The sequence below is a fragment of the Nothobranchius furzeri genome, chromosome 13 (genome assembly GCF_043380555.1).
Source record: "Nothobranchius furzeri strain GRZ-AD chromosome 13, NfurGRZ-RIMD1, whole genome shotgun sequence".
NCBI lineage: Eukaryota > Metazoa > Chordata > Actinopteri > Cyprinodontiformes > Nothobranchiidae > Nothobranchius > Nothobranchius furzeri.
Genome location: NC_091753.1, coordinates 41,289,525 through 41,313,009, shown reverse-complemented (window position 1 = coordinate 41,313,009; position 23,485 = coordinate 41,289,525). Strand labels below are relative to the sequence as shown.

At 40.2% G+C, this 23,485-nt stretch overlaps 3 protein-coding genes across 5 annotated transcripts in view; 2 read left to right on the top strand and 1 right to left on the bottom strand.

Annotated features, from left to right (window-relative positions):
* Positions 1–5,004: 5,004 nt before the first annotated feature.
* On the top strand, positions 5,005–13,902 carry rab4b (RAB4B, member RAS oncogene family). Of its 3 annotated transcripts, XM_070543530.1 has the most exons (9): positions 5,005–5,192; positions 9,480–9,560; positions 10,158–10,272; positions 10,470–10,532; positions 11,229–11,383; positions 11,468–11,563; positions 11,643–11,810; positions 11,899–11,930; positions 13,798–13,902. In XM_070543530.1, exons 1-7 carry the CDS (start codon positions 5,177–5,179, stop codon positions 11,756–11,758), a joined length of 642 nt encoding a protein of 213 aa, XP_070399631.1. In that variant the 5' UTR covers positions 5,005–5,176; the 3' UTR covers positions 11,759–11,810; positions 11,899–11,930; positions 13,798–13,902. The 3 variants fall into 3 exon arrangements, with proteins under 3 accessions (XP_070399631.1, XP_015806957.1, XP_054599353.1); XM_015951471.3 differs by lacking the exon at positions 13,798–13,902 and having other exon boundaries at positions 11,899–12,124; XM_054743378.2 differs by lacking the exon at positions 13,798–13,902 and having other exon boundaries at positions 11,884–12,021.
* An 862-nt stretch (positions 13,903–14,764) lies between these two features.
* ap2s1 (adaptor related protein complex 2 subunit sigma 1) lies at positions 14,765–18,046 on the bottom strand. Its single transcript, XM_015951473.3, has 5 exons — positions 17,894–18,046; positions 17,329–17,478; positions 16,785–16,898; positions 15,526–15,585; positions 14,765–15,337 (listed from the first exon to the last, which is right to left on the bottom strand). Exons 1-5 carry the CDS (start codon positions 17,894–17,896, stop codon positions 15,236–15,238), a joined length of 429 nt encoding a protein of 142 aa, XP_015806959.1. The 5' UTR covers positions 17,897–18,046; the 3' UTR covers positions 14,765–15,235.
* A 4,325-nt stretch (positions 18,047–22,371) lies between these two features.
* Positions 22,372–23,485, top strand: part of arhgap35a (Rho GTPase activating protein 35a) — an 83,185-nt gene continuing 82,071 nt past the window's right edge. Inside the window, exon 1 of the mRNA XM_015951474.3 lies at positions 22,372–22,944. The gene's annotated coding sequence lies outside the window, so the exon portion shown is untranslated. The remainder of the gene's footprint in view (positions 22,945–23,485) is intronic.

The window sequence follows — 23,485 nt, the reverse complement described above, 5'->3', positions numbered from 1 at the left end:
TTTTTCCTCCCAACATCTCCTGCCTTCATCTGTAAATTAACCAGCCGAATGCGGATCTGTTATTTTGAAATTTTATTCTTAATTCTAAAAAGTGAGCGTATTTCAGACTTACAGCCGCCTGGATCTCTTTGAGCACAGCTCATGTTTTAATTTATGACAACGTTTCTTAACTCTGGTTTCAAAGGACCATAAATCCTCAGTTCAGCCAGCCAGCTCATGTGGAATGGGTTTTGTGCGTATTGTGCAATTACTGAGTATGCAGAAAGATTATATCTGTGTCTATCAATGCCTTGACCTTGTTATTTCCCACTGGAACACAAACAATTAAGAAGAAATGGTGACTGGTAATACGGCCAAGAGCAAAAACACCAGCCAAGACAGGAAATCATTACATTCACAAGTGTCCAACCAACAAAATCTGAGTTTAATTAGGGGGAATGCTAAATAATTCATGTTAGAAAGCTTAATACTAGGAATGGGAATTTAACGTGTAAATTATGATGAATTACTTAGAAAAACAATGCGTTAAAACCTGAGCGTCCCCAAATTGAGGGCCAGAAAAGTTTAGCATTACAATTCATGCCCTGTTTAAATACCATCAAGCTGCACCTCTAACAAGACAGCAAAGCTTGGGCTACAAGATCATATAAACCTTTTTTATGAGCTCCAAGCACAACAAATACTACAAATAAACAAATAATGACAAAATGATGAAAAGAAGATGGTAGAAAGCAGGCAGGCAGTACCTTTATCCATGTGAACTTTATTACAACAACAGGGACAAGCATGCACACAGCATTCAACTGGTAACCCTCAGCAGAACTTCCCCTGAACTCTACACTACACCACTAAATATATAATAGCAGTGCTCCCCTGCCACCTAGTGTTCAATTCAATACACAACATTTACAATGTCTATTTACACTTCATCAATAACATATTTATTAATATTCACACATCCCAACTAATCCAAAAATTGTTACCATTATAATGAGACCAAAGTAATCAAATAGATTGTGTGGTTACAGAAGTATACACATTAAAGTGTGGGCATTTCATCTTTGTCTCAGTAACATTATTATTGATAGAAAAAATTGCTTAGGGGCAAATTGTCTTGAACGATTAAAATAAGATTCATCCAGATTAATTAATTACGCCTCTGATTAATTAGATTAATTTTAATAGATTCCCACCCCTGCTTAATACTGTTATAAAAGATGTAACAGATAACATATGATGAAGATAATTTAAAACATTCATATAAATGCAGCAAAGAATGTTTTTTGAGTTGTGCACAAATACGTAGAGTTCCTTTTTTTAAACCGTCATTGTGTAAACTCAGTAGAAATCACATTTGATGTGCATCATATTCACACCTAGCTTTTCTTTTTCTCTGCCTCTGATGAGCTAGTACTTGTTGAGATGCTGCAACACACGGGCTGGTCCAGATGTGTCACGCTCCTGCTTACTTACTGTCTCTTTTTAAAAAAGATTCAACAAAATGGGCAGCAATGATGCAACGATTAATGTGAGTTACTAAGCAAAAAGAAATGTTACCCTTAAAACTAGGGGAGTTGTTCTTTTTGTTGTTTGAATGGAGGAAGAACCGAAGATGAAAATACAAAATTTTAAAAATGATGATGGAACCTTGCTCCTGCTTTTTGGCTAACATCTTGAATTCAGACGCAAGAAGCAGTAAAGTGTGGAGAGATTTCTGTCTGAGAAGATCAAAGATTTAGCTTTAAGGGATTTTTTTGGACACTTTGAAGCATGCTTCTGTAGAAAAGAAACTTCTTGTTGTTTCTGCAGAATATTCAGTCCAGTTTTAGCCTGATGCCGTCCAAATAAAGACAATTTCACTGATGAAAGAGGAAACGTTAACCTTGTTTTAACCATCAATTCATTAACCTTTTCATTTATTTTTAATGTAATTTCACAGTGGAAACAAATCCTTGTCAGACCAACACGTGTTTTAATCTCATTTTTATGGTCATTACTAACAAAGAGAAAGATCAGGTGAAAGTTAGTTTGGAAATGAACACTGATCCTTTAAGCTTGTGGCTGCCTGTGAGGTGTTCTGGATCCAATAGTTGTTGCTGTTTGGGTGTCTTCTGGACCGTTGAACTCAGTGTTGAAATGTCTCACCTATAGGTCCACTCCACAGACTCATGGTCTTTTTGCTTTCCTTGACGTTGGATGTGCTACTGCTAGTTTATCCGTTTAATTATAGATTCACTAGGATAAATACAATAAAGTTTATCTCTCACCAAATAGAATATTTACTAAGAAATCAAAATATAACTATAGACACATTACTTTGTCGTGTGTGTGTGTGTGTGTGTGTGTGTGTGTGTGTGTGTGTGTGTGTGTGTGTGTGTGTGTGTGTGTGTGTGTGTGTGTGTGTGTGTGTGTGTGTGTGTGTGTGTGTGTGTGTGTGTGTGTGTGTGTGTGTGTGTGTGTGTGTGTGCTCCGTCTTCTCAATCCCCAGTGAGTTGTGGTGGATGGCTGCTTATACTGAGCCAGGATTCTCTGGAGGTTTCTTCCTGTTAAAAGGGAGTTTTCCTCTCCACTGTCGCTAAATGCTTGCTTAGGATGAGGATTGCTCTAAAGTCACTGACACTAGTCAGTGAGTTGATGCAATTTGCTGGGTTCCTTATATAGGAAACATTATTTCTGATTGGCTTAATGAACTGACCTGAATTGGAATGTTTATTATGTGAAGTGCCTTGAGACGACTCTTGTCGTGATTTGGTGCTATATAAATAAACTTGAATTGAATTGAATTGAATGGCCACTTACGTGTTTGACTTGTTTTCACATACATATTTAGAACTGAAATACATTAATTTAATAATTTGCTCCAGTTTCATTGCCTTGAGTAAAATATTTTTTTTTTTAATTAGCCAGAGTTCTTATTGTGCAAGGCAGCTTACTGCAGCTTAACTTACCATGCAAAACATACTCTACATGGATAGGGGTATATTTATGAGAACGGAGAGCCTAAATATCCTCCTATTATCTGAATCAGAGTTATGTTGATTTGATTTCTACTTTGCTGTTCTGCTCTCACAGATCTTCCTCTGGTGTTGGCAGTGTTCGTGTTTCAGGTCATTAATGTGTTTACGTGTCTCGTCTGTTAACACCACGTCATGTCACAACGGCCCTCTTACTTCATAGTCATCTGGCTTTGTTCACGTGTGTAAAACAGCAGGCCCCCGACACACACTGTGTGTTACACCACAGAGGAATGACTCATAATGGGATAAACACTTTTATATAAACATTTCCCAACATCGGCGATCACCTGTTTGAAGGATTGATTCACCTAAACTCTTCCTTGGAAAACGACTGTTTGCTGTAAACACACTGACTGGTTTTACATGGGGCTTCCCTAATGCGCTCCTTTGTTTTGACCCCACATTGAAGTCGTCTGTGTGCACAGCATGATTACTGTTCTGATGCCCCTCCCATGTCATATTTGTGTTTCACATGTGTTTCTGTGTGCATATGAACCCGCCAGGCTTGTCTGTTAATCTGAGCTGTCAGTAACACAACCCCCACTCAAACACACACAAATGCTGTGCTTGCAAGGGAGTCTAAACAAATATCTGCTCTGATGATGACTCCTGTAGTGGACAGGAGGACAAGAGGGAGAACAAAGGAGAGACTGAAAAGAAAGCGCCTAATGGAAGGAAAGCCCCTCATTTCTTCTTTCAGCCTGCATGCTACACACCTTTGCCTTTCTTGTAGCCCACCTTAGGAAAACATCCGTGACCCCACACGATGCTGAGCCTAGTGTTTCCTTCTGTCTTTAATCTTTGTGAAAGGAGCTTTTAACAGGACTGGGGAGGATGAGTGGATCTGCCAAAGAAGAACAAAGACAGGGGAGGAACTCTGAGGGATGGTAAAAGAGTGGAAAGGATCTGCAATTTATCACCTGTTGCCCTTTGGCGGTCAGGCACTCCAGGCCCTGGGCGCTCGTGTGTGTGTGTGTGTGTGTGTGTGTGTGTGTGTGTGTGTGTGTGTGTGTGTGTGAGTGTGTGTGTGTGTGTGAGAGAGAGAGAGAGAGAGAGAGAGAGAGAGTGTGAAAAGCATTAAGTTGTGGTTTTCCAAAGTACTCAGAAGTCAAGCAAACACATTAATGCAGGGTTCCTTTGAATACAGATTTTTAACATATTTATGTTCAGATTTTTGGAACAAAGAAGCAGAGGCCATCAGTCAAAATATGACATTAAACGAAACTAAATTCACCAGTCAGCTTGTGACATCTGTGGAGGTTTCAATCTTAAAAATCAATCAAACATATTTAAGTTTTGCTGTCTTGCTCTGCCACCTTGTGGCTCAGTATTGAACTCACATATCCTACACATTTTGATGGACAAAGTGAACATAGTAAATATGTTTTAGATTTGTTGTTAGGAATTCAGTTCCACTGCTGTGATGTCGTTTCTGGTTTAGACTGTTGTTTGTATCTGCTGCAATTCTGAAGCTGCCATTCCCTCTGCAGTACTTCTGTAGATCTCCCTCTTTGAATTCATTTAGCTTCTATTTAACATCTTCCTAACGTTTGAAGCAGATGCTCTACACTTTTGTTTTAAATGTAAACAGATGATTTTCTGGGCTCCTAGACTCTTGGGATCTGGGTTTGATAGGTCAGTTTAATAATTCTACCTTTTACAAGTATATGTGACATTAAAAGTTTGAATACATAAGTAACAGTTTATAATATTTAAAAAAAGATATAACTATTTAGTCTAGTATTTTATTTTCTGGATAAACAGGGCGTCATTAAAGTGGTAATAATGTGTATTGAATGCTGCCTTTTTTAGGATTCTAGAAACTAACATTAGTAAAATGTCAGAAAGGTAAAACCCAAACTATAACAAAACATTATGATGTTTTCTGTGAATTTTAAATAAATATCTAGGAACATTTAGTTGAACTACTCGCGAATTAAAAAAAATCCGACACGGCTGCTGAAACATGAACACAACACAAGTGGAACACTAGCGACGCAGCACGCAGCTGCCGTGTTTGTCTGAGCAAAGGAAGCTAGGAAGGGATCAAGGAAGCCTCCATCATCGTAGATAAACACCCTAAGGAGGTGTGACACAGCGACCACCAGCTGTCACACCAAAAGAACCGCAAAAGGGTTCTTCCCACAGCGAGGGTCAACATGTCGGAGACATACGGTATGTTTGTGTGGAGTTAGCCGCTACACCTCACTGCCCTACTGTCCTCTGCTGTGACAGACTTGTCTTAGCTACGCTGCTAGTTAGCTTGTTTAGTCCGCCCCGTTGTCGCGTCTGTGGGTTTTATTAGGGTTATTTAACACTCGTAGCTGACATTTTATTTTGATAAAACTTCACTTTGAATGCTCTGGTTATATTTCTACACTAGTACATTTGTTTCACGGCGGTGGATTAAATTGCCTCGTTACCCGGTTTGTAACGCGAGTAAACAGATGGTGACACATTTCAAGTGAGAGTTTACCAAACTTTTGATGAAATGCATTAGTAGTCTGTCGATATACGAGTACGGTGCTGTCAGACGCTCAGGTAACCATAGTTTGTTGAAATTCAAGTCAATTGTGTGACCTTTGCATCCTGAAAGAACACGATATCGTCCCTGGGAAGTAGCTTCAAGCCTCTAGGCCATAGCAGGAAGTGAGTGTATTTGTGTTGTTTATGCCCCCGTTACCTGTCAGAAGCTGCTAGATATGTGCATCCTGAATCCAAACAAAGGTCAGTACTTCTGCAAGATTCAAAATGTATGTTGCTTTTTAATTAAAGTTGCACCTCTTGAATGGTGTGTGTGTGTGTGTAAAACTGCACTGCGGGTGCACAATTCTACTTCCCACTGCTTTTAGGTTTAAAAGGACTTGTTTGTGACAGATGACAGTCATTGCCATCAACTTTTGAGAGAAACTGTTGCAGGAAATTACTTTATAGGACACAAAAACCCTCACACCTCAGAGCCAGAAATGTTAAAATGCCACACCATTATCCTCTCCTGTTGCACACCTAGACTCTCACCATCTGCTTTTACTTGCAAACTCTCTCCCAGATTTCTTGCATGAAACTTTATCCATGTGGGCCATATATATGTGGAAGACTGTCAGCTCTAATGGTAGCTGTAATAGCCTTCTATTGATTTCCGTCTCTGATACCGAATGCAATGTCTGCACGCTGGGTGTTTACTGGTGAGAGAGGAGTCCTTCTCTGGAGGACCTGTAGTGGAACTCTAAAGCATCGTGTAGATAAAGTACAGTGGTGTGAAAAACTATTTGCCCCCTTCCTGATTTCTTATTCTTTTGCATGTTTGTCACACAAAATGTTTCTGATCATCAAACACATTTAACCATTAGTCAAAGATAACACAAGTAAACACAAAATGCAGTTTTGAAATGATGGTTTTTATTATTTAGGGCAGGGGTCGGCAATCCGCGGCTCTGGAGCCGCATGCGGCTCTTCCATCCATCTGATGCGGCTCTCTGTGCTTGTAAAATAATGACTGGATATTTAAATAAAATGCTTTATATTTTACTGCATTAATTTTACATCTGTATGCCAATTCTATGTAAAGATTGTCTGCGTAAACCTGAACAGGTCCAACCCGGTCTTACTGTGAGACCGGGTTGACGGGTCACCTGCTTGTGCGTAATCATAGGCACTTCCTGAGCTGAAGACGATGTGAGATTCTGGGATTCTCCTCAGATGGGCTCATGGATGTGTCGCCACATTGGAGACAGGAACAAGCACTATTCAGCCAAAGTTTCATAATCAGGGAACAATTTCTAAGTGACAAGTCTCGCTTCAGTCGGAGGAATCTTCCCGCATGTGCTCTGGTTCTGCAACGCGCTCCAAGCCCCTCTCCACATCTTCAGCTCGCTGTGCGCCGTACGTACACGCTGACCGTGAGCTGCGCTGAGCAGTGTCCAGCTCAGATGTTCAGAAGGAAATCTTTTCTTGAGTGATTTAGCTACATCTGTGATGTGCATAACGAATAAAATGTCAGTTCGTCTGCATGCGTTGAGGTAATTCTTTCTATTCTTTCTCCGTCAAAATAAACGGTCAAATACGGGAACTGTCCGGTCAACACAACACAAGCCCTGCTTTTAACTTTTGTTTTCTTGTGAAAATTGTTGCAAAGAGATAAAATTTAACTTGATTAACACCAGAGCCAGGCGCACTGCGCCGGTATCTCCGTCACTGTAAATGAGGGGAAAACAAATTGATCGGATCCTTTTCTGACCTTCCCCACCAACAAAGTTTAATTACAACAATCTAATGTGACAGAGCCTGGATTTGTATTCTGAACAGTCTAAACATGTTTTAAAAAGAAACGTATGACAAAAGTGGCACCTGCTCAGTAAAACCATCAACAGGGTGAAAAATATCAAAATATTGTAGGCAGAGACGGGCTACAACTTCTGGATCCATTTTATATAAATCGTTTTATTGATTATCTTCTTATGAAAGATAACTTTGACGTACATGAGGGACCGGTACTGGCTGCTGACACCTGTTGTGATTGGTTAAAGCAGCTCTCTGCTGTCTGAGGGTAGGCCCCGCCCACAACGCCGCAGCTGCTGTGGCTCCCAGTGTTTTCTTTACTGTGGGAAACGGGTAATAATGGCTCTTTGATGGGAACGGTTGCTGACCCCTGATTTAGGGAGAGAACAAAATCCAAACCTACATTGCCCTGTGTGAAAAAGTAATTGCCCCCTGAACCTAATAACTGGTTGGGCCTCCCTTAGCAGCAATAACTGCAATCAAGCGTTTGCGATAACTTGTTACGAGTCTTTTACAGCACTCTGGAGGAATCTTGGCCCACTCATCTTTGCAGAATTGTTGTAATTCAGCTTTATTTCAGGGTTTTCTAGCATGAACCGCCTTTTTAAGGTCATGCCATAGCATCTCAATAGGACTCAGGTCAGGACTTTGACTAGGCCACTCCAAAGTCTTCATTTTGTTGTTCTTCAGCCATTCAGAGGTGAATTTGCTGGTGTGTTTTGAGTCATTGTCCTGCTGCAGCACCCAAGATGGCTTCAGCTTTAGTTGACAAACAGATGGCCGGACATTCTCCTTCAGGATGTTTTGGTAGAGAGTAGAATTCATGGTTCCATTTATCACAGCAAGCCTTCCAGTTCCTGAAGCAGCAACACAACCCCAGACCATCACACTACCACCACCATATTTTACTGTTGGTGTGATGTTCTTTGTCTTAAATGCTGTGTTACTTCTACGCCAGATGTAACGGGACATTTGCCTTCCTTAATATTGATGTGTAAAGAATGCAATAGCATGTGGAGAGGGCCAAGCTGTCTTATGCCTTCTCTATGGCTTTGACATATTGACAGCTGGATAGTTGTTTGCAGATCTCGTGTGGGGGGGTGGGGGGGGGGGGGGGATTTCTGGTATATCCTGGGAGGATTCTGAAAAGCTGAGGCAAGAAATCTGTTAACCTGGGAGTCTCAGTTCTTCTTCTGTGTGGTTGAGATGGTCATAGTCTCATGAAATTGACTTCTTGAGTTTGTGTTGCTGAAGAAAATCCTCTATAGAGGATAATGCACCAATCTGCTGGTGTGTGTGTGTGTGTGTGTGTGTGTGTGTGCGTGTGTGTGTGTGTGTGTGTGTGTGTGCGCGCGCTGATGGAGGTGCCTCCAAGGCTTAATGAGTTTAAATCTCGTGGAGGAGCTGAATAACAATCTGTGCAGCTAAACCATAACGAGATATTCTCTTTACTTGGTAAATCAGCATCTGTTTTTCCATTCAGCACTTCTCTGTGATTGTGTGCAAACCCAAGCTGCCCTTTGTCTTTATTTCCTCTCTGAAACAGACTTTCAGGAGGGAAGGTGTCCTTGCAAATGTAATTTGATCTCATGGTCTTATAAACATATCCTCTTTCTTGGTTTTCTTACTGATTCCACCTTAATTTTTTTTCCCATTAAACCTGACATGGCGGCTACATAAAACCCTTTTTCAAAGTCCTCAGTCACTTCTTTGAAAGAGTTTCTTACGCGTTTGTTCTGTTTTGCTTTTTTCTTACACTTCTTTCATAAACACATTAAAGCATCAGACAAAAATAACCAGAGCAAAAACAGAATGCAGTTAAATGATTATTTCATTTGTTAATCCAAACCAACGTGGCTCCTGTGCGAAAGTCACTGGTAAATCCTCTCATTAGACTCTGTCTGACAACAGAAAGGAGGCTAAATGATCTCAACACCACACCAGCTGTAAGGCATGGTGGAGGTGGTGTGATAGTCTGGGGCTCCTAATTCACACCAGACAAACATCGGGACTCATAACTGATGAAGGTTTTTATGATTCCAGAGCTCTGTGATTAGCTGGCTAATTTGAGTTTGGTGAAAGTAGTGGCTTTAACGGGATTAAGGGTTTATCTGAGGCTAAGGGCTGCACAACTACCACCTGTGTTTCTGTCGCGTTGACGTTCCATCTCTCATCTGCTCGCAGACTTCCTCTTCAAGTTCCTGGTGATCGGCAGTGCTGGGGCGGGGAAATCCTGTCTCCTTCACCAGTTCATCGAGAACAAGTGTAAGTCTCAACCCAACCCAGCTCATTTGTTCGCACATAAACCGACCAAACTGATGCTGTTGAAATGAAAACTTTAGGGAGGTACAAGAAGAGTGAATGACTGCTGAGTGGAGTAAATCTGTAACGATGTCTTGAACCGTGTGTGGGTCTAGATTTCTGACACTTAGAGCAGGTCATCATTAAATCGGTTCAGAGTTGTAATACTACTGTTCACTGACTCGACTCTTAACTTTCCATGTTTTTAAAGAAAATGCTGATTAAAATAATCCATCTGAGCAGTAATTTTATATTGTTGGGAGTACAAATACACTCTTGTGTAGTTTGGTTTAGTAAAAGCTCAGTTAAGTCCTCATTTTTCAGAACTGATCGTCACAGAGTCGGCGTTGGTTCCCAAGGCTGTAGACGTATATCTAATAAACCTGTCATTCAGGGCTCCGGGTGCATTTTATAGTGCATTATTTGATGTGTGAAACGTTAAAACTGTCAGAATGTTTAAGCTGGACCTTATGCTTCATTCTGTTACAGAGGGTGACACACAAATCAAACTTCCCCTCTGCAAAAGCATTTCAGTTTTCTGTGTTGTTTGTTTCCTCTCAGTTAAACAGGACTCCAACCACACCATCGGCGTGGAGTTTGGTTCCAGGGTGGTCAATGTTGCCGGGAAGACGGTCAAACTGCAGATCTGGGACACTGCGGGCCAGGAGCGATTTCGGTAACGGCTCATAATATTGCCTGTGAAGGTTTTGGCGACCTCTCACAGAAACATGATTTATTGAACCCAAATGGAGTCACGGTGTGATAGCTCTGAGAAATCCTGGTTTGTGATCACTTATATGAGCAGACAGGTTTGTTTTTGCCCTCCTGTGCTCTCCCGGCTTATTTTGCATCTTGTCCGTTTTCTTTTCGCAGCTCTGTAACTCGTAGCTACTACAGAGGAGCAGCAGGGGCGCTCCTTGTTTACGACATCACAAGGTAAAAAACCCTGGAATCATTTGCTGTTTATGACCTGATCCTGGCTTTCTTGTGACAAAAATAACGTTCGCCTTTGCATAAGTGTTCTCCAAAGTATGGCTCTTTCTCCTATTCAAACGACATATGAAATAATTTAGTCTTAGACAGAAATTGCTAATAATTTTAATTAGACACCCTCTCATTTTCACGACCATCCCTTTTACCATTTCTGTTCTGTTAGCCATTCTGACCTATAGGCTTCACAGCGTGTCCATAAGCAGTATGATTTAATGATGGGGGGGTCTGGACTGGGCAAACTCCAGCTTGTTATTGAGGAGTTGTGTTTTGAGTAATGCAGAGAGTAGCTGCTGTAGATCAGTGCAGAGGCGTCTGCAGGAGAGGCAGAGGTGGGCAGCAGGAGGCGACGCTTCAAGTGTTTACAGGGGAAAAAAAGAGTGGACAAAGAGTTACGTCAGTCTTTACTTAGTGAAAACAGCTGTTAAACATCCCTGTGAGGACCCCACACCCTTTTCTTCACCTCACTGACCTCATGTTACCATGGCAACTGGGGCCCTACTTCCACCAAAACCAGTGACTTCAGCCCAGAAATGTTTCCTTGAAAGTTCTGTGACTGTCAGGCTCCTATATAACAGTGTTTATGGTTATTAGCGTTATGTGTCGCCAACATTAAACACTTCTGTCTTTTCCTCCCAACAGTCGAGAGACGTATAACACTCTGACTAACTGGCTCACAGACGCGAGGACTCTAGCGAGCCCCAACATCGTAATTATTCTGTGTGGGAACAAGAAGGACCTGGATGCAGACAGAGAGGTGACCTTCCTGGAAGCATCCCGTTTTGCTCAGGAGAATGGTAGCTAACGCTAGCCCGCGTTTCATTTCTGCGTCTGATTTTTATGTCTTGTTTCCACTTTTCTAATTGAACTTTTTCCCACAGAGCTGATGTTTCTAGAGACCAGCGCTCTGACGGGGGAGAACGTAGAAGAAGCTTTTTTGAAATGCGCTCGCAACATCCTCAACAAGATCGATTCGGGTAAAAGATGGCGTCCGATCGCCAGGTTTGTGTGTGTAGCTTGTGTTGGTGACGCTCCTCGTTCTGCTTCGCCTTGAAGGGGAACTGGACCCGGAGAGGATGGGCTCGGGAATTCAGTACGGAGACGCGTCGCTGCGACAGCCGCGGCAGCCGAGAGGCACCACAACGCAGAGCAAGCAGCAGTGTAACTGCTAGGGATCAGGCGCCTTCATCACCTGAGCCCACACAGACAGGACTCCCTCTACTGGTCAGTAATGTTTCATCACATCAAGCTAGAACAGAAATGTAAGAAAATAACATTTTTAGCTGTCTCACGTCAGTCTCATTCACCTTAGATCACCTGGATGACGCAGCGACCCGACTTCTGGTAAGCGTCTGAGTCGGAGCGGCTTGGTTCTGGACAGGCAGACCCCTCATAAGGAAGAGCCATCATCAGTTATTTACCAGGATAAACCACGGGTTGTTTGTTTGGGTTTTTCTGGTCTTTATCGTTTATTTACTCTGGTTTCAGTAACTCCAAGATTTCCTCGTTTGCACATCGTTGCTGACTTACTTGAACGGATTTTCTTCATTCGGCCTCTTCTGAATCAGTGAGGCGTCATCGTTAAATTCAACCTACAACTGATTAGTGACAGACAAGTTGTAAAGAAGTAATTTAGCACATATTTAGGCTTAAAATGATTAAATCTAAGGTTTTACTTAAAAATTTAATCTGTTTATTAGTGAACTTGAATGGACTTTTCAGAGAAGCCTAATTATTCAGTCATACTTTGCGAATGTTCAGTTTTGGAGCTGCAAATGCACTTTTATTACATGCTGTTATTACTGATTGTGAATTAGTAGCATAATAATTCCAGAAAGTTTAGTCACTCCACATGAAACCAAAAGAGGCAAACCCGTGGGACATTTCTAAAGCACAAAGAAGAGACCTTCTTATTATTATCTAAGAATCCCAAAGTCTGTAGGTTGATCTTGATCAGAGTCTCAGTTAAAATCTGTCAATCTCTAAATGTAATCCAAAACCGCAGCGCACCATAATTGTTTTGCCTGTTTTGTTCATGAAGATCCTCTCTAAAGGTTCTGGAATCGTTTAGTCTTGTCTGTTTGTGAGTCTCAGCGATAAAAGTCAGGATTCTGTTTGCCTTCTTTGCTTTGCACAGGAATGGCAAACTGCTTCAGTTTTCTCCCTCAGACAGACTTTGGAGAAAAGAAAATATTTCCACAAAAATGTGTGTTTCTCTTTCCTTGAACCACTGACAGCGTAGTTCATGGTGCTGCTGGAGGAACACGAGGTTCCACATGCCGCTGACAACTCAGACTGACCCGAGACGGGATCAAAACAAACATATTTTGGTCCGGTGGCTCTGGCGTGTCCCTGCAGCCAAACCGCACGCGTTTCTAACCCGAGCGAGTCGGCTCACTGAAGGAACGACGTTCAGGCGTGGAGAGTATGTAGCGCAGCAAGAGACAGACGGTTCGAAATGTTGCTTTTAAAAATAAACCTGTTCATTCTGTGATGGTTCGGCTCATCTCAAAGTGCACTTTTACTTTTAAAATGTGTTGTTTATATGCTGCAACTAAAGAAATGTACATTTTATTTTACTGTAATAAAGGTTTTAGTGTAGGTGTAATTCCTACTTTAAAACAAATCAGATTATTGATTCAGTCTCCTCGTTTCTGCTGTCACAATTATTGTTCAAACTCCTGACGTGGACTTGGTGAGCTTTAGGTGGCTGTCAGCAGCAACGGATCACTCCTCTTCACAGATAACTGTTTATCTGCATTTATTAAGTAACTGAAATAGTTGAAAACTGCCAAATCAGAGTTAAAATGCAATTAATCTGTGTTTATTGTACAGTTCATAATAAGCAGACTTCAGAATAGCCATAAATATATTATTATGCCACAAGTTCCAGTCTGGATTTGATCATTCGATGAACAGCTGTTCTGTAAAATATGTGAAATATGCAACCTGAATACTGCTGTACGAGTAGCCTATCCTGTAAATAAGATTTATCTATTGTGATTGTTGTAATTCCCAGTAAACTGCTTGTTTTCCATTGAATCTTCCCCCGATGTGCGTATTGCCTTTAAGCTGCTGTTTATCAAAGCGCATCAGCTCATTCCCTCCTGTTGTGAGCAGAAATCAGACGCAGCTACAGTCCAGATTTATTGACGGCTGACTTGATGGAAAGTTAAATGATTGATGTTCCTCCTCCTCTGTCTCTCTCCAGTCATTTCATTCAGAGGAGTTGAGGTGAGGATATCGGAGGACTCGGAGCCGAGTTAATGTCCTCCGTGTCAAATCGTCAGGATTTACCCTCCTGGGTCGATGGAGTAACGACTAGCGTGGCTGGAGTGGATGTGTTGATGGATCCACTGATTCCAGCAGGCTGGCACAATGACCTCATAACCATTTCACTTGATTTAGGACTAAATTGTTTTCACCACTAGATGGCGTTAAGATCCTGGAGAGAAAAAAGGAGTAACAGACAGCAGAATCACTTAATCTGTTTATTTACACAAAACTGGACAAATAGGTGTTGAATAGACTGTAACACATGTTCCACCAGCTAACTCACAAGGGAAACAGGATATAGGTCATTACTATTTCATAAGAAATAAGTAGTTTCAGATTATCTGACTGGATATGGTTAAAATTAGATCATGGGATGTTGATAAAACATTTAACCCCTGTATGAATAAAGCAGATTTCCATCCACCATACATCCATGTTATGGTTTTAGGCAAATAAACATCAAAGGAATGTATGAATCTCAAGATGATTAGGAGCTGTTTTTTTTTTTTTTACACAGTACTGGACATAAGATGCTAAATATTTGTGTGTGTGTGTGTGTGTGTATACAAACACAACGCAAAGCAAAAGTTCCACTTCATGTAAAACTGACTCTGTCCAGGTTTTCTTTGTATTTAAGTGTTTTAAGAGGGAACAAGCACCATTTGATGTAATTGGAAGCAAAGCTGAACAAATCCAACATAACTTTCTCTCTCGTCACCGGTCACCATAACACCCCACTGAAACGCTCCTCATCCCGAGTACGCTCCATTCTGGGATGAACTTTCTCTGCTGGGTCAACGGCTCTGAAGAGCTTCCTACTTGTAGTCCGCTGGTGGGCTGGGACTCAGCAGAGATAACCCACAACACTGGACGTCTAGAAACAACTACGGAGCTGTTGGGGGTTCTCGGGTCTATCTGCAGTTTATTTTTATGGTGCTTGTTAGTTACAGTAGTGCCATTGAGTAAATGTTTAGGTTACTGGGACAGAGAGCAGTCTCACACTGATTTCCACAGTGAACATGGATAAATGCAAACATGAAACAACTCTTTTCTGCAGTTAGTTACAAAGCTCATAACATTGGCAGGACTATTTGAAATGTTAAAATCTACTGAGACTGTAGGCTTGTTGATGACATCTATAGCAGTTTATCAGAATAATGCAACATATGGGCTGCTATGGCAAACAGCTGAACTCATATCCATACGTAAACAATATTGTGTATTTTTATTCAAAACAACCCCCTCCCTCCTTGTCTTGAAGATGAGAGCTGGCTCTGCAGGGGCATGGAGAATGGTGTGGTTCTTCCAGAGTGATAGGGACATGGTGAAGGTCGGGTTGGGCAGAAGATAAAAAGCACAGGAAGGACACATTTTCACTCAAGAGACTGGAGCATGAGGAGCTGCTTGAGAACCTTGGTCTGACTGGTCTCCCTGATCTCTCCTGCCAGGAACATCTCGTCCACCACCGTGTACACCTTGAGACAGACGCACAAAACAGATGAGAGGACAAATACTGATCTGAGCACAAATACCATCAACTGCATGCGAACATGACCCAACTCCCCCTCTTTGTCATCAAAATAATACAATTAAAAATACATGTAATGTCTTTCTATCAGAGATTGTGTCAAATCTGAAAAATAATCCCTCTGTGTGTTCTCACCTTGTAGAAGTTGAACACAAGATCCAGTTCGCACACATTGTGAAAATATTCATTCAGCACCTTCCAGCAAAGAGAAACAGAAAAATGTACATTTTAAGCTACACAACCAAAGTGTGTACGACAATTACCGACAATTCCTACGAGTGAAATGCGACTGCAGAACAGAAAATACCAAATTCACTTTAAATAAAACAACATTTTAAACCTGTTGTTCAGGATTTGGTTTAGCTGTTGGCTAACGGTAACAAGGACAGCTATTGTCTACTATTGATTTTCTTCTACTTTATTCTGGCTTCCACAGCTGCCCATTTGCTTTCCATTGTGTGAGAAATGGCAGAAAGGCTGCAGCATAACAACAAATTTAACCATTTTGTCCTAGTTTTTTAACAGTTCTATGCAAAAACAAAAAATAAACCGCTCAATAATCCCTGAGGTGGTCCATTTCAGAGAAAGGCTTCAAAAGTAGTTTAGGTGGATACCGTCAGCTTCACTTGTGCAAAATTATTATTGTAAAAGCACAAAGATCAGACTGAAAACACTGCTGCTAAAACAGAATAGTGAAATTTTACCTCATTTCTGTTTCAGACTCGAAGCCAAAACATTCAATCATCAAAATATAAAAATAAAAACTTTAATTGTATTTGATGCTTAAGTGTTTCAAACCGGTGCTGAAATAGAGGTTAAATAATTTTAAATAAATTCAATTATTTTCTCCTGACACATTCTGCACCAGACAGATGTTATATAAGGTGAACATTTAATTGCCAAATCACACATTTATTATGAATGCTTTCCATGCCTTCATAACTGAATGACGATCATTTTTAACCACTATATGTTAGTTTTTAATCCACACAAAAATGCAGCCAGTTTGGCATTCAAGAACTGCAAGGTAACAAATCACAGCCACAAAGAAACACTCCTAAACCCCACCAGACCATGACAAGCACAGGTCATGTGTGTGTTTTATCTCGAAATAAGGTTATTGTTTTGTTCATATGTCCACTGATTTCATTTTAAGTGTATTAGCTACTGCTAGGTTCTTGTTTTCTTTTTCTACAATTTGTACAGTTTGGGCTCTTTTTACTTCCAACTTGTTATACTTTCCCTCCTCTCTCATCTATTTTGTAGAGTAGCCCACCACTGTTTTTTGGCCTTTGGACCTCCTGTACAGCACTCTGGACAGCTGAAATGCTGTGTTTTTAAATGTGCTTCATAAATAAATGATGGATGGATGTTTGTGTGTGTTCATTGTTTACCTCAACAAAGTTGTGGATCGCCTCGAGGTATGCCAGGTTGTTATCAGTCACATCCACACAAATACAGAAGTACAGGCCTGCATAACGTCGGTAAATGATCTTGAAGTTCCTGAACTGTGAGGACAAAATGGTGAAATCCAATTAGAAATTTAGATTTGTGTAACAGAAGTTTCAGCAGAGCTGAGAGACTCAAGGCTTTGTATACCAATAATTATATTTAAGTCTACTACAAGCAAAAAATAAACAGGTGGGAACCTCTTCTATTATACTGTATTTGTTAAAAATGATAAGTCACCCAAGGGTGTATTTAAGGCGTTATCTTCACATACAGACCAAGTTCAATAAATAGAAAATATGTTCTTTTGAATGTTATTTTCCTGCAGATATTGATCAACATCCATATATGAAACATTACAATCCAATTGCATTTCAGCCTCTCTTTCAAGAGTATTGAGCTATACTTAAAATTAGAAATCTTAACTTTTTAATGTCTATGCAGTCTGCAAAAACAGCCACACATTAAAGCATTTATACAATCCCATACCTCCACAAAGTTGGTGTGCTTGGCATCCCTGACTGTAACCACAGCATGCACTTCTTCGATCAGTTTCTGCTTTTCGTCATCATCGAACTGCATGTACCATTTAGCCAATCGTGTCTTCCCTGCTCGGTTCTGGATGAGGATAAAGCGGATCTTTGGGATAGAAAACGGATTAGATCAAACAAAATAATCTGCAACAAAACCCACCCACACAAATGATTAACACACTGGAATAATATGTACCATAGATTGGCAGCTATGGAACTCCAGCTTACTGAGATGTGAAAGTAACTGAAGCTATTACTGACCGTTAGCTTGGCTGGTGTAAAAGGTAGCACTATTAAACCACACCTAGCTTTTAACATAATGCGTACACTTCGACATTCTTGAATTTCACCATGCTATCTACATAGGCTAAAGTGGAGGTTTTCTGTGGTTAAACCCTCAATTTAACCACCAGTATAGTTTTCTAGACTGAATGGAGTGCTTATCTGTCGAGTTCTAAACGCTAACATAACCTGACGGCTAATAAAAAAAAAGATTAACTTGAATAATTGAATAACTTTACCATTTTCGTCTTCCTAATATGCTTCTTGGGCACTCCAGAATATTACGTTCATGAGCAATAATGCACCACTTTTATATTAAAACATCGGTATCTCTTTTTTCCGCCCGTTCGTCCGCTATCCTCTCAAGCTAACAGGATGTGCAAAACTACGCCGAGTTATGTTGCATTCTGGGAAACGTAGTCATCGCTGCTTTTCTGCCAAGTCAATGTAATCCACGAGAAACTACAACAACCAGCGGTCCCGATTGACGTATCGAGTTTCGTTGCGTTTTTGGATCACATGAGAAAAACCTTCACAAATTAATGTATGTCAAGCCAGTTTAACATATATGTCAAGCCAGTTTAACACATAATTTTTTGAGCGTTACAGGTTCGTGATATTCAATCATTTAGTTCCTAGTAAAAAAATAAAATAAAATAAAATAAATTTCAACTATTTCAGAGGCTTTCATGCAACCCACCACAATTCTATTCAAGCATACTAGTTAGCGTTTAGTTAATTTAAACATAAGTGTTTTATAAAACAATCTCAGTTGTGAAACCTAAGATGTATGCATTATTTTTATGATAATATTTTTCAGCAAGAAATGCAATTTCCATGGAAAGAATTGCAAGAACAGATTGCAGCTGATTAAATGTCATAAATAGTCAAAACTTTTGTCAAAAAAGGCAAAAAAAAAGCCAAAAAATTCCTGAAAAAGTTTTATATTTCATATGAATTTTGGTAATGAAAAATTACTTAGCTATTGTAGTTTTACTATTATGCTGCACTATATGGAAAGATTTAGTGCACAAACATGAAGGACAGATCATATAAAACTACGGCTATGTTCCCTTTGTAAATTAGTTTGTCATACATAATTTGTCTCAGGTGTTACAGGTTACTGAAAAAATCTATATATAGTCACACATTTCTGCACAATTGTGAAGTTGTTTGTGTTTTATTCCTGCATTATCAAGGCTTAGCATTTGTTTACGGGTCTGGCTGGGCAGTCCACCACAGGCCACTGCACAGACAGTTTAGACAGCTTGGATCTGAGCGCTCTGGGCATTTAGGGAGTCTGATGGGAGGAGGTGTAGGTTGGGGGGGTGGGGGTGGGGGGGGGGGGGGGATTGCACAACTCTTGTGTAAAGGAATGCGCCTGCCCTTGGGACCCAGAGATATCTCAGCTGCAAATGGTGCAAACGTAAAAGAATAGAAGAAAAAGGGAAAGCGTGTAAACAAAGGGAAATTGTTTTTATCCCCTCTGTAATGCTTGTGAGCTTTGACTGACTTTAGTCGTGCTTAGATTTATAACACTGCGGTAATGTTTCGCAAGAAAATAATTTCAACAGCGATGCATTTCATTACTCAAGGAGAGGGACGAGGTAGTAAAAAAGGCCCGGAAAAATAAATAATAATAATAATGAAAAAAGATCAAAGCTGGGATAAAGGGACGTAAAACAGAAGCAGATTATTCAATAAGAACTTTGACCCTGCAGGCTAATCTTGCTTTGTGTGATTGAGGTCATGCAAATATTATGAAAGCACAGTGGACAGAAGCAAATGGATTCACTCAAACAACACACCTTGAACCCTGACTCATATTTAGGATGAATCATTCATTCTGTCAGGTAAGACGTGGGACACTTTATGCGTCTCATACGTAAATAAGGAAATATTTTAATGTGATGATGTCTCCATTATTGGTCATTTTATCTCAGATTGTGAGGACCCCTATGACTGGCCCATTTTCTAGGACCCTGAAAACACCAACAAGTGGAAAAGGTGACGACTTTCAAGAATAGAGACATTAAGCTGGCGTTTGAGCTCTCGAAGCCCATTGTCTTCTTTTACTCAGCAGACATTTTTCAAATATGAAAACAGAGCTCCACCGTCCTCCTCGGAAGATTCAATTATTCATTCAGTGGCTGAACTAATCAGAGTGCAAACCTCTTCATAGTAATTCTTTTATCAAGTGGACGACTCCGAGAACGACTCAAGTAATTAGGAATACCTTTGAGATGATTGATTTTCTCGGGAAGGAAAAATTCCCCCTTTCTGCTGCTGGATGAGACTTTTAGGTCACAGTTCTTGGTTCTTAAAGCAAAATTTTTCTATGCGATGCAGCCATGGGACATTCAAATATGTTAGATGATGACTAATATTTGAATCTGTGCATGAAACAGAGATCCGCTGTGAAGGAATGGAAATAAGAGTGTCAGGTTATCCCTTTTTAAAGGTTTAAAATACTGTTATAGTGGGGGAAAGAGCTGTTTGAGGAGTGTGTGCTCAGTAGACAAAGTGGAGGATAAAATAAAAAAAATCAGGCCTATAACACATGAACAGAATCTAAAATTCACATTTTTTGAAGACGGAACTGAAACCTAAGTTGAGAGGCATCATCCTTTAGTTGATCATCTACTGTAAAGGACTATAGTTCTCAGCTGACAGGTCCATGGGAACCACCTTGTTGTTGTTAAAATATTCTCAGTGTTGACACAACTCTGATTCATCCTTTGAGTTTAGCTTTAGTTTAGGAGCCTTGGTATGTCTGAATGATTCATGGGTCAGATTTAAAAAGATCAACAAGGAAACAAAAAGAAAAATTCCTCTGAAAATTGAGTGAGAAAGCAGACAAAGTCCAAAGAAAATCTCTGAAAACAGGAGCGCCTCCATGGGGGGCGGGGGGTCAATGATAATCTTGAGGTGGTGCACAAAATAAACATCTGTAGCAGTTTGTGGTTGTGTCCAAGTTCAGGGGCAGCATCCTTCGAAGGTTGGATTTGAAGACTGATTACATCACAGCAATGCTACAAAGTCTGTTTAAATGTGAAGGCTCTTCCCGATACGGACCAGTGAAAAGTCCTTCTTCTCCCCGGATTTGAAGGATGGGTCTTTTGCGTGTGCTTCATGGTCCACCCTACCTCAGGATGAATTGGTAAGGTGATAAAGATGAATTAGCTCCTAAAAAGGATAAGATAGGTAATAAATAACAACAAAATTTTAAGCTCAATTTACAGAAGTTTGTTTTTATTCATTCTTCTTTTTTTTTTTTTAGCTCTGTCACGATTGCTAGGGGACGGGTTACATGCTGACTAAAGTGCAGACATAAATTTGAAGGCTAGACTGTCCAATTTCACAGCTGCTCACTTCTGGTCTTCACGGTTGACCAGGATGGGTCCTTCAAAGGAAACAGCACCTGAATATGGACACAGCCCTTTTATTATATTCATGTCACATTCTGACCATGCATCTGAAAACAACTTCCGCTACAGGAATACTTTGGTTTCTTATTTTATAGATTTTTTATATCAATGATGGATAGAAAAAAAGAAGCATTACTATTACTGGGGGTGTTAATTCACAGGGGAGGGCTTTGACCCCACTGGTCAGAATGTAGAGATGTGAAAACCTTCAGAAAGTCTGATCATAGTTGCTTTACATGTTATGTCAGGAACACCCAACAATAATGCAGCACTGCTATGAATAATGAAGACAATAATAACTTTCATATCTATAAAGAAAATAATAGACTTTATTAATCCCACAGTGGGGGAAATTCACTTGCTATAGCAGAACATTAGAGAAAATGAAGAAGAAAGATAAGAACAGGTAAACACACAAAGGCAGTAAAGCTATCACTGCAAACTTCAACCACTAAAAACAACAAATAAAAAGGAAACAGGTTTCCAGAACTATGCAGCTTAAGGGATGCAAACATAATGAACATCCGGTATTGCACAAGTATTGGACACATACTGAATATTGCATTGATGTTATTGTGTATCAGGATAATGCCAGTACCAGTTAAACTGAGGAGGTATACACTCTTACTGCAGAGGGGATGAATGACCTACAATACCGTTCTGTTTTACATCTGGGATGTCTTGGTCTACAGCTAAAGGAGCTTTCCTCCAGAGTGGACTACAGTGGGTGGAAGGGCTTTTCAAAGATAATCACAATACCAATAATCAGCTTTATTTTGTTATGTAACCATACAACAACATCACATTAATAAACAAATTAAATCGGCCCTGTCCACCAGTAGATTCTGCAGCAGTGGGCAGAGGAGGACAGGATATGGCAGGTTTGTGGTGAAGGCACTAATCCTAATACTCCAGCTGAACGCTTCAGTGCCAGAAGAAGCTTGATGCTAAATATTAACAATATTCCAAGAGGATAAGCAAGATGTGCATTCATTTAATTTAGTCAAATTGGGTCTCAAATTTGAGATTTTTTTTTTAAGATTGCTAACATTTATTTTTAAACATTCGAGACATTTATGATGCATTTCCCCTGAACATACCCGGTAAATGTCTTTGTGTGTGTGTGTGTGTGTGTGTGTGTGTGTGTGTGTGTGTGTGTGTTGTAATTGTGTGCACAAACCGCTGGGAGAGCCTCTCTGCTCTCTGAGAACAGGAGGGGAGATGCTCGATCCACAGAAGGTCCGCCATTATTGGGAAGCTGAAAAAAACCTAGACTTGAACACAACGTCACACATTTATCCTGCGAGGGGCTTCAACAACGTGAGAAAGGAGAGCACAGCGGTGCTCCAAAGCTGTCGGGACGGAAAAACAACGCCTTACTAAACCGGAATATATATATAAATATATATTTTATTTCCTGACGCAACAAAGGAAACAATAACTGGTCAAAACAACGTGGTGGTGAAGCAAGAAGGGAAAACACACCGAAGCAGGGCTTTCCTTCCAACGCCTCCCCCTTTTCTCCAGCCGCTGAGAGGAAAGGACGAGAGTTTCAGCAGCGTTTTCCCCTTTCCTCTCCTTTCTCCTTCTCTATCGGACACTGTTTAACTATATTTTTTCAGGCTAATAGAGGCGAGTAACTAACGCGCTTCTCGTGTCTGAAAACTTCACAGACTGGCGGAGAAAAAGATCTAAAAACGAGGACTTAACGCGGGGAGCAATGGCCATACAGCGTGTTTACTAGAAGAGCGGAAAATAATCGATGTGGGGAGTGTTTTCTTTTATAAAAGTCTCCCTGGTTGCTGGCTCGCAGTTAGAAGGAGAAAGAAGCGGACGATACCCGAAGAGACAGGAATGATATGGTATGTTGAATAAATGCTGGATAATTTCATTTAATGCCCCATTTGACTCTGTTTTTGACATTTGAACCTGTATTTGAACTACTTTCTACATGATTGCAGCTTGGACTGCACCAAAGTCCCACCTCTGCCCCCTCAGGGCTGCTATGATGATTGAAGCTCTTAGGAATACTAATAATAATGATTATTCTAACAATATTGCATGAGTGTATTAACATAACATTAAACCCTTTGCAGGCATGGCGAGGTCTACCTATTATGGTTTAAATATACTCTATAAGAGAAATGGCTGTTTTTCTAGAAAAAGGGAAAATAATCTGTAAATATGTTTCTATGTGTGTACGTTTATGCATTGTTTTAGTCATAATCTCTTGGGTTTGAAAACAATTCAAGTGACTTAGAAGCAAAATATCAATTCAATATATTCAACATTCTGTCTCTATTAAAATAATCTCCCATCAGAATAAACTCCGAATTAAGGCAATCTTATTTTGAATAAAAATTATTTTATTAAATTTCTTTACTTCTTTGTAAAAGTTCATAC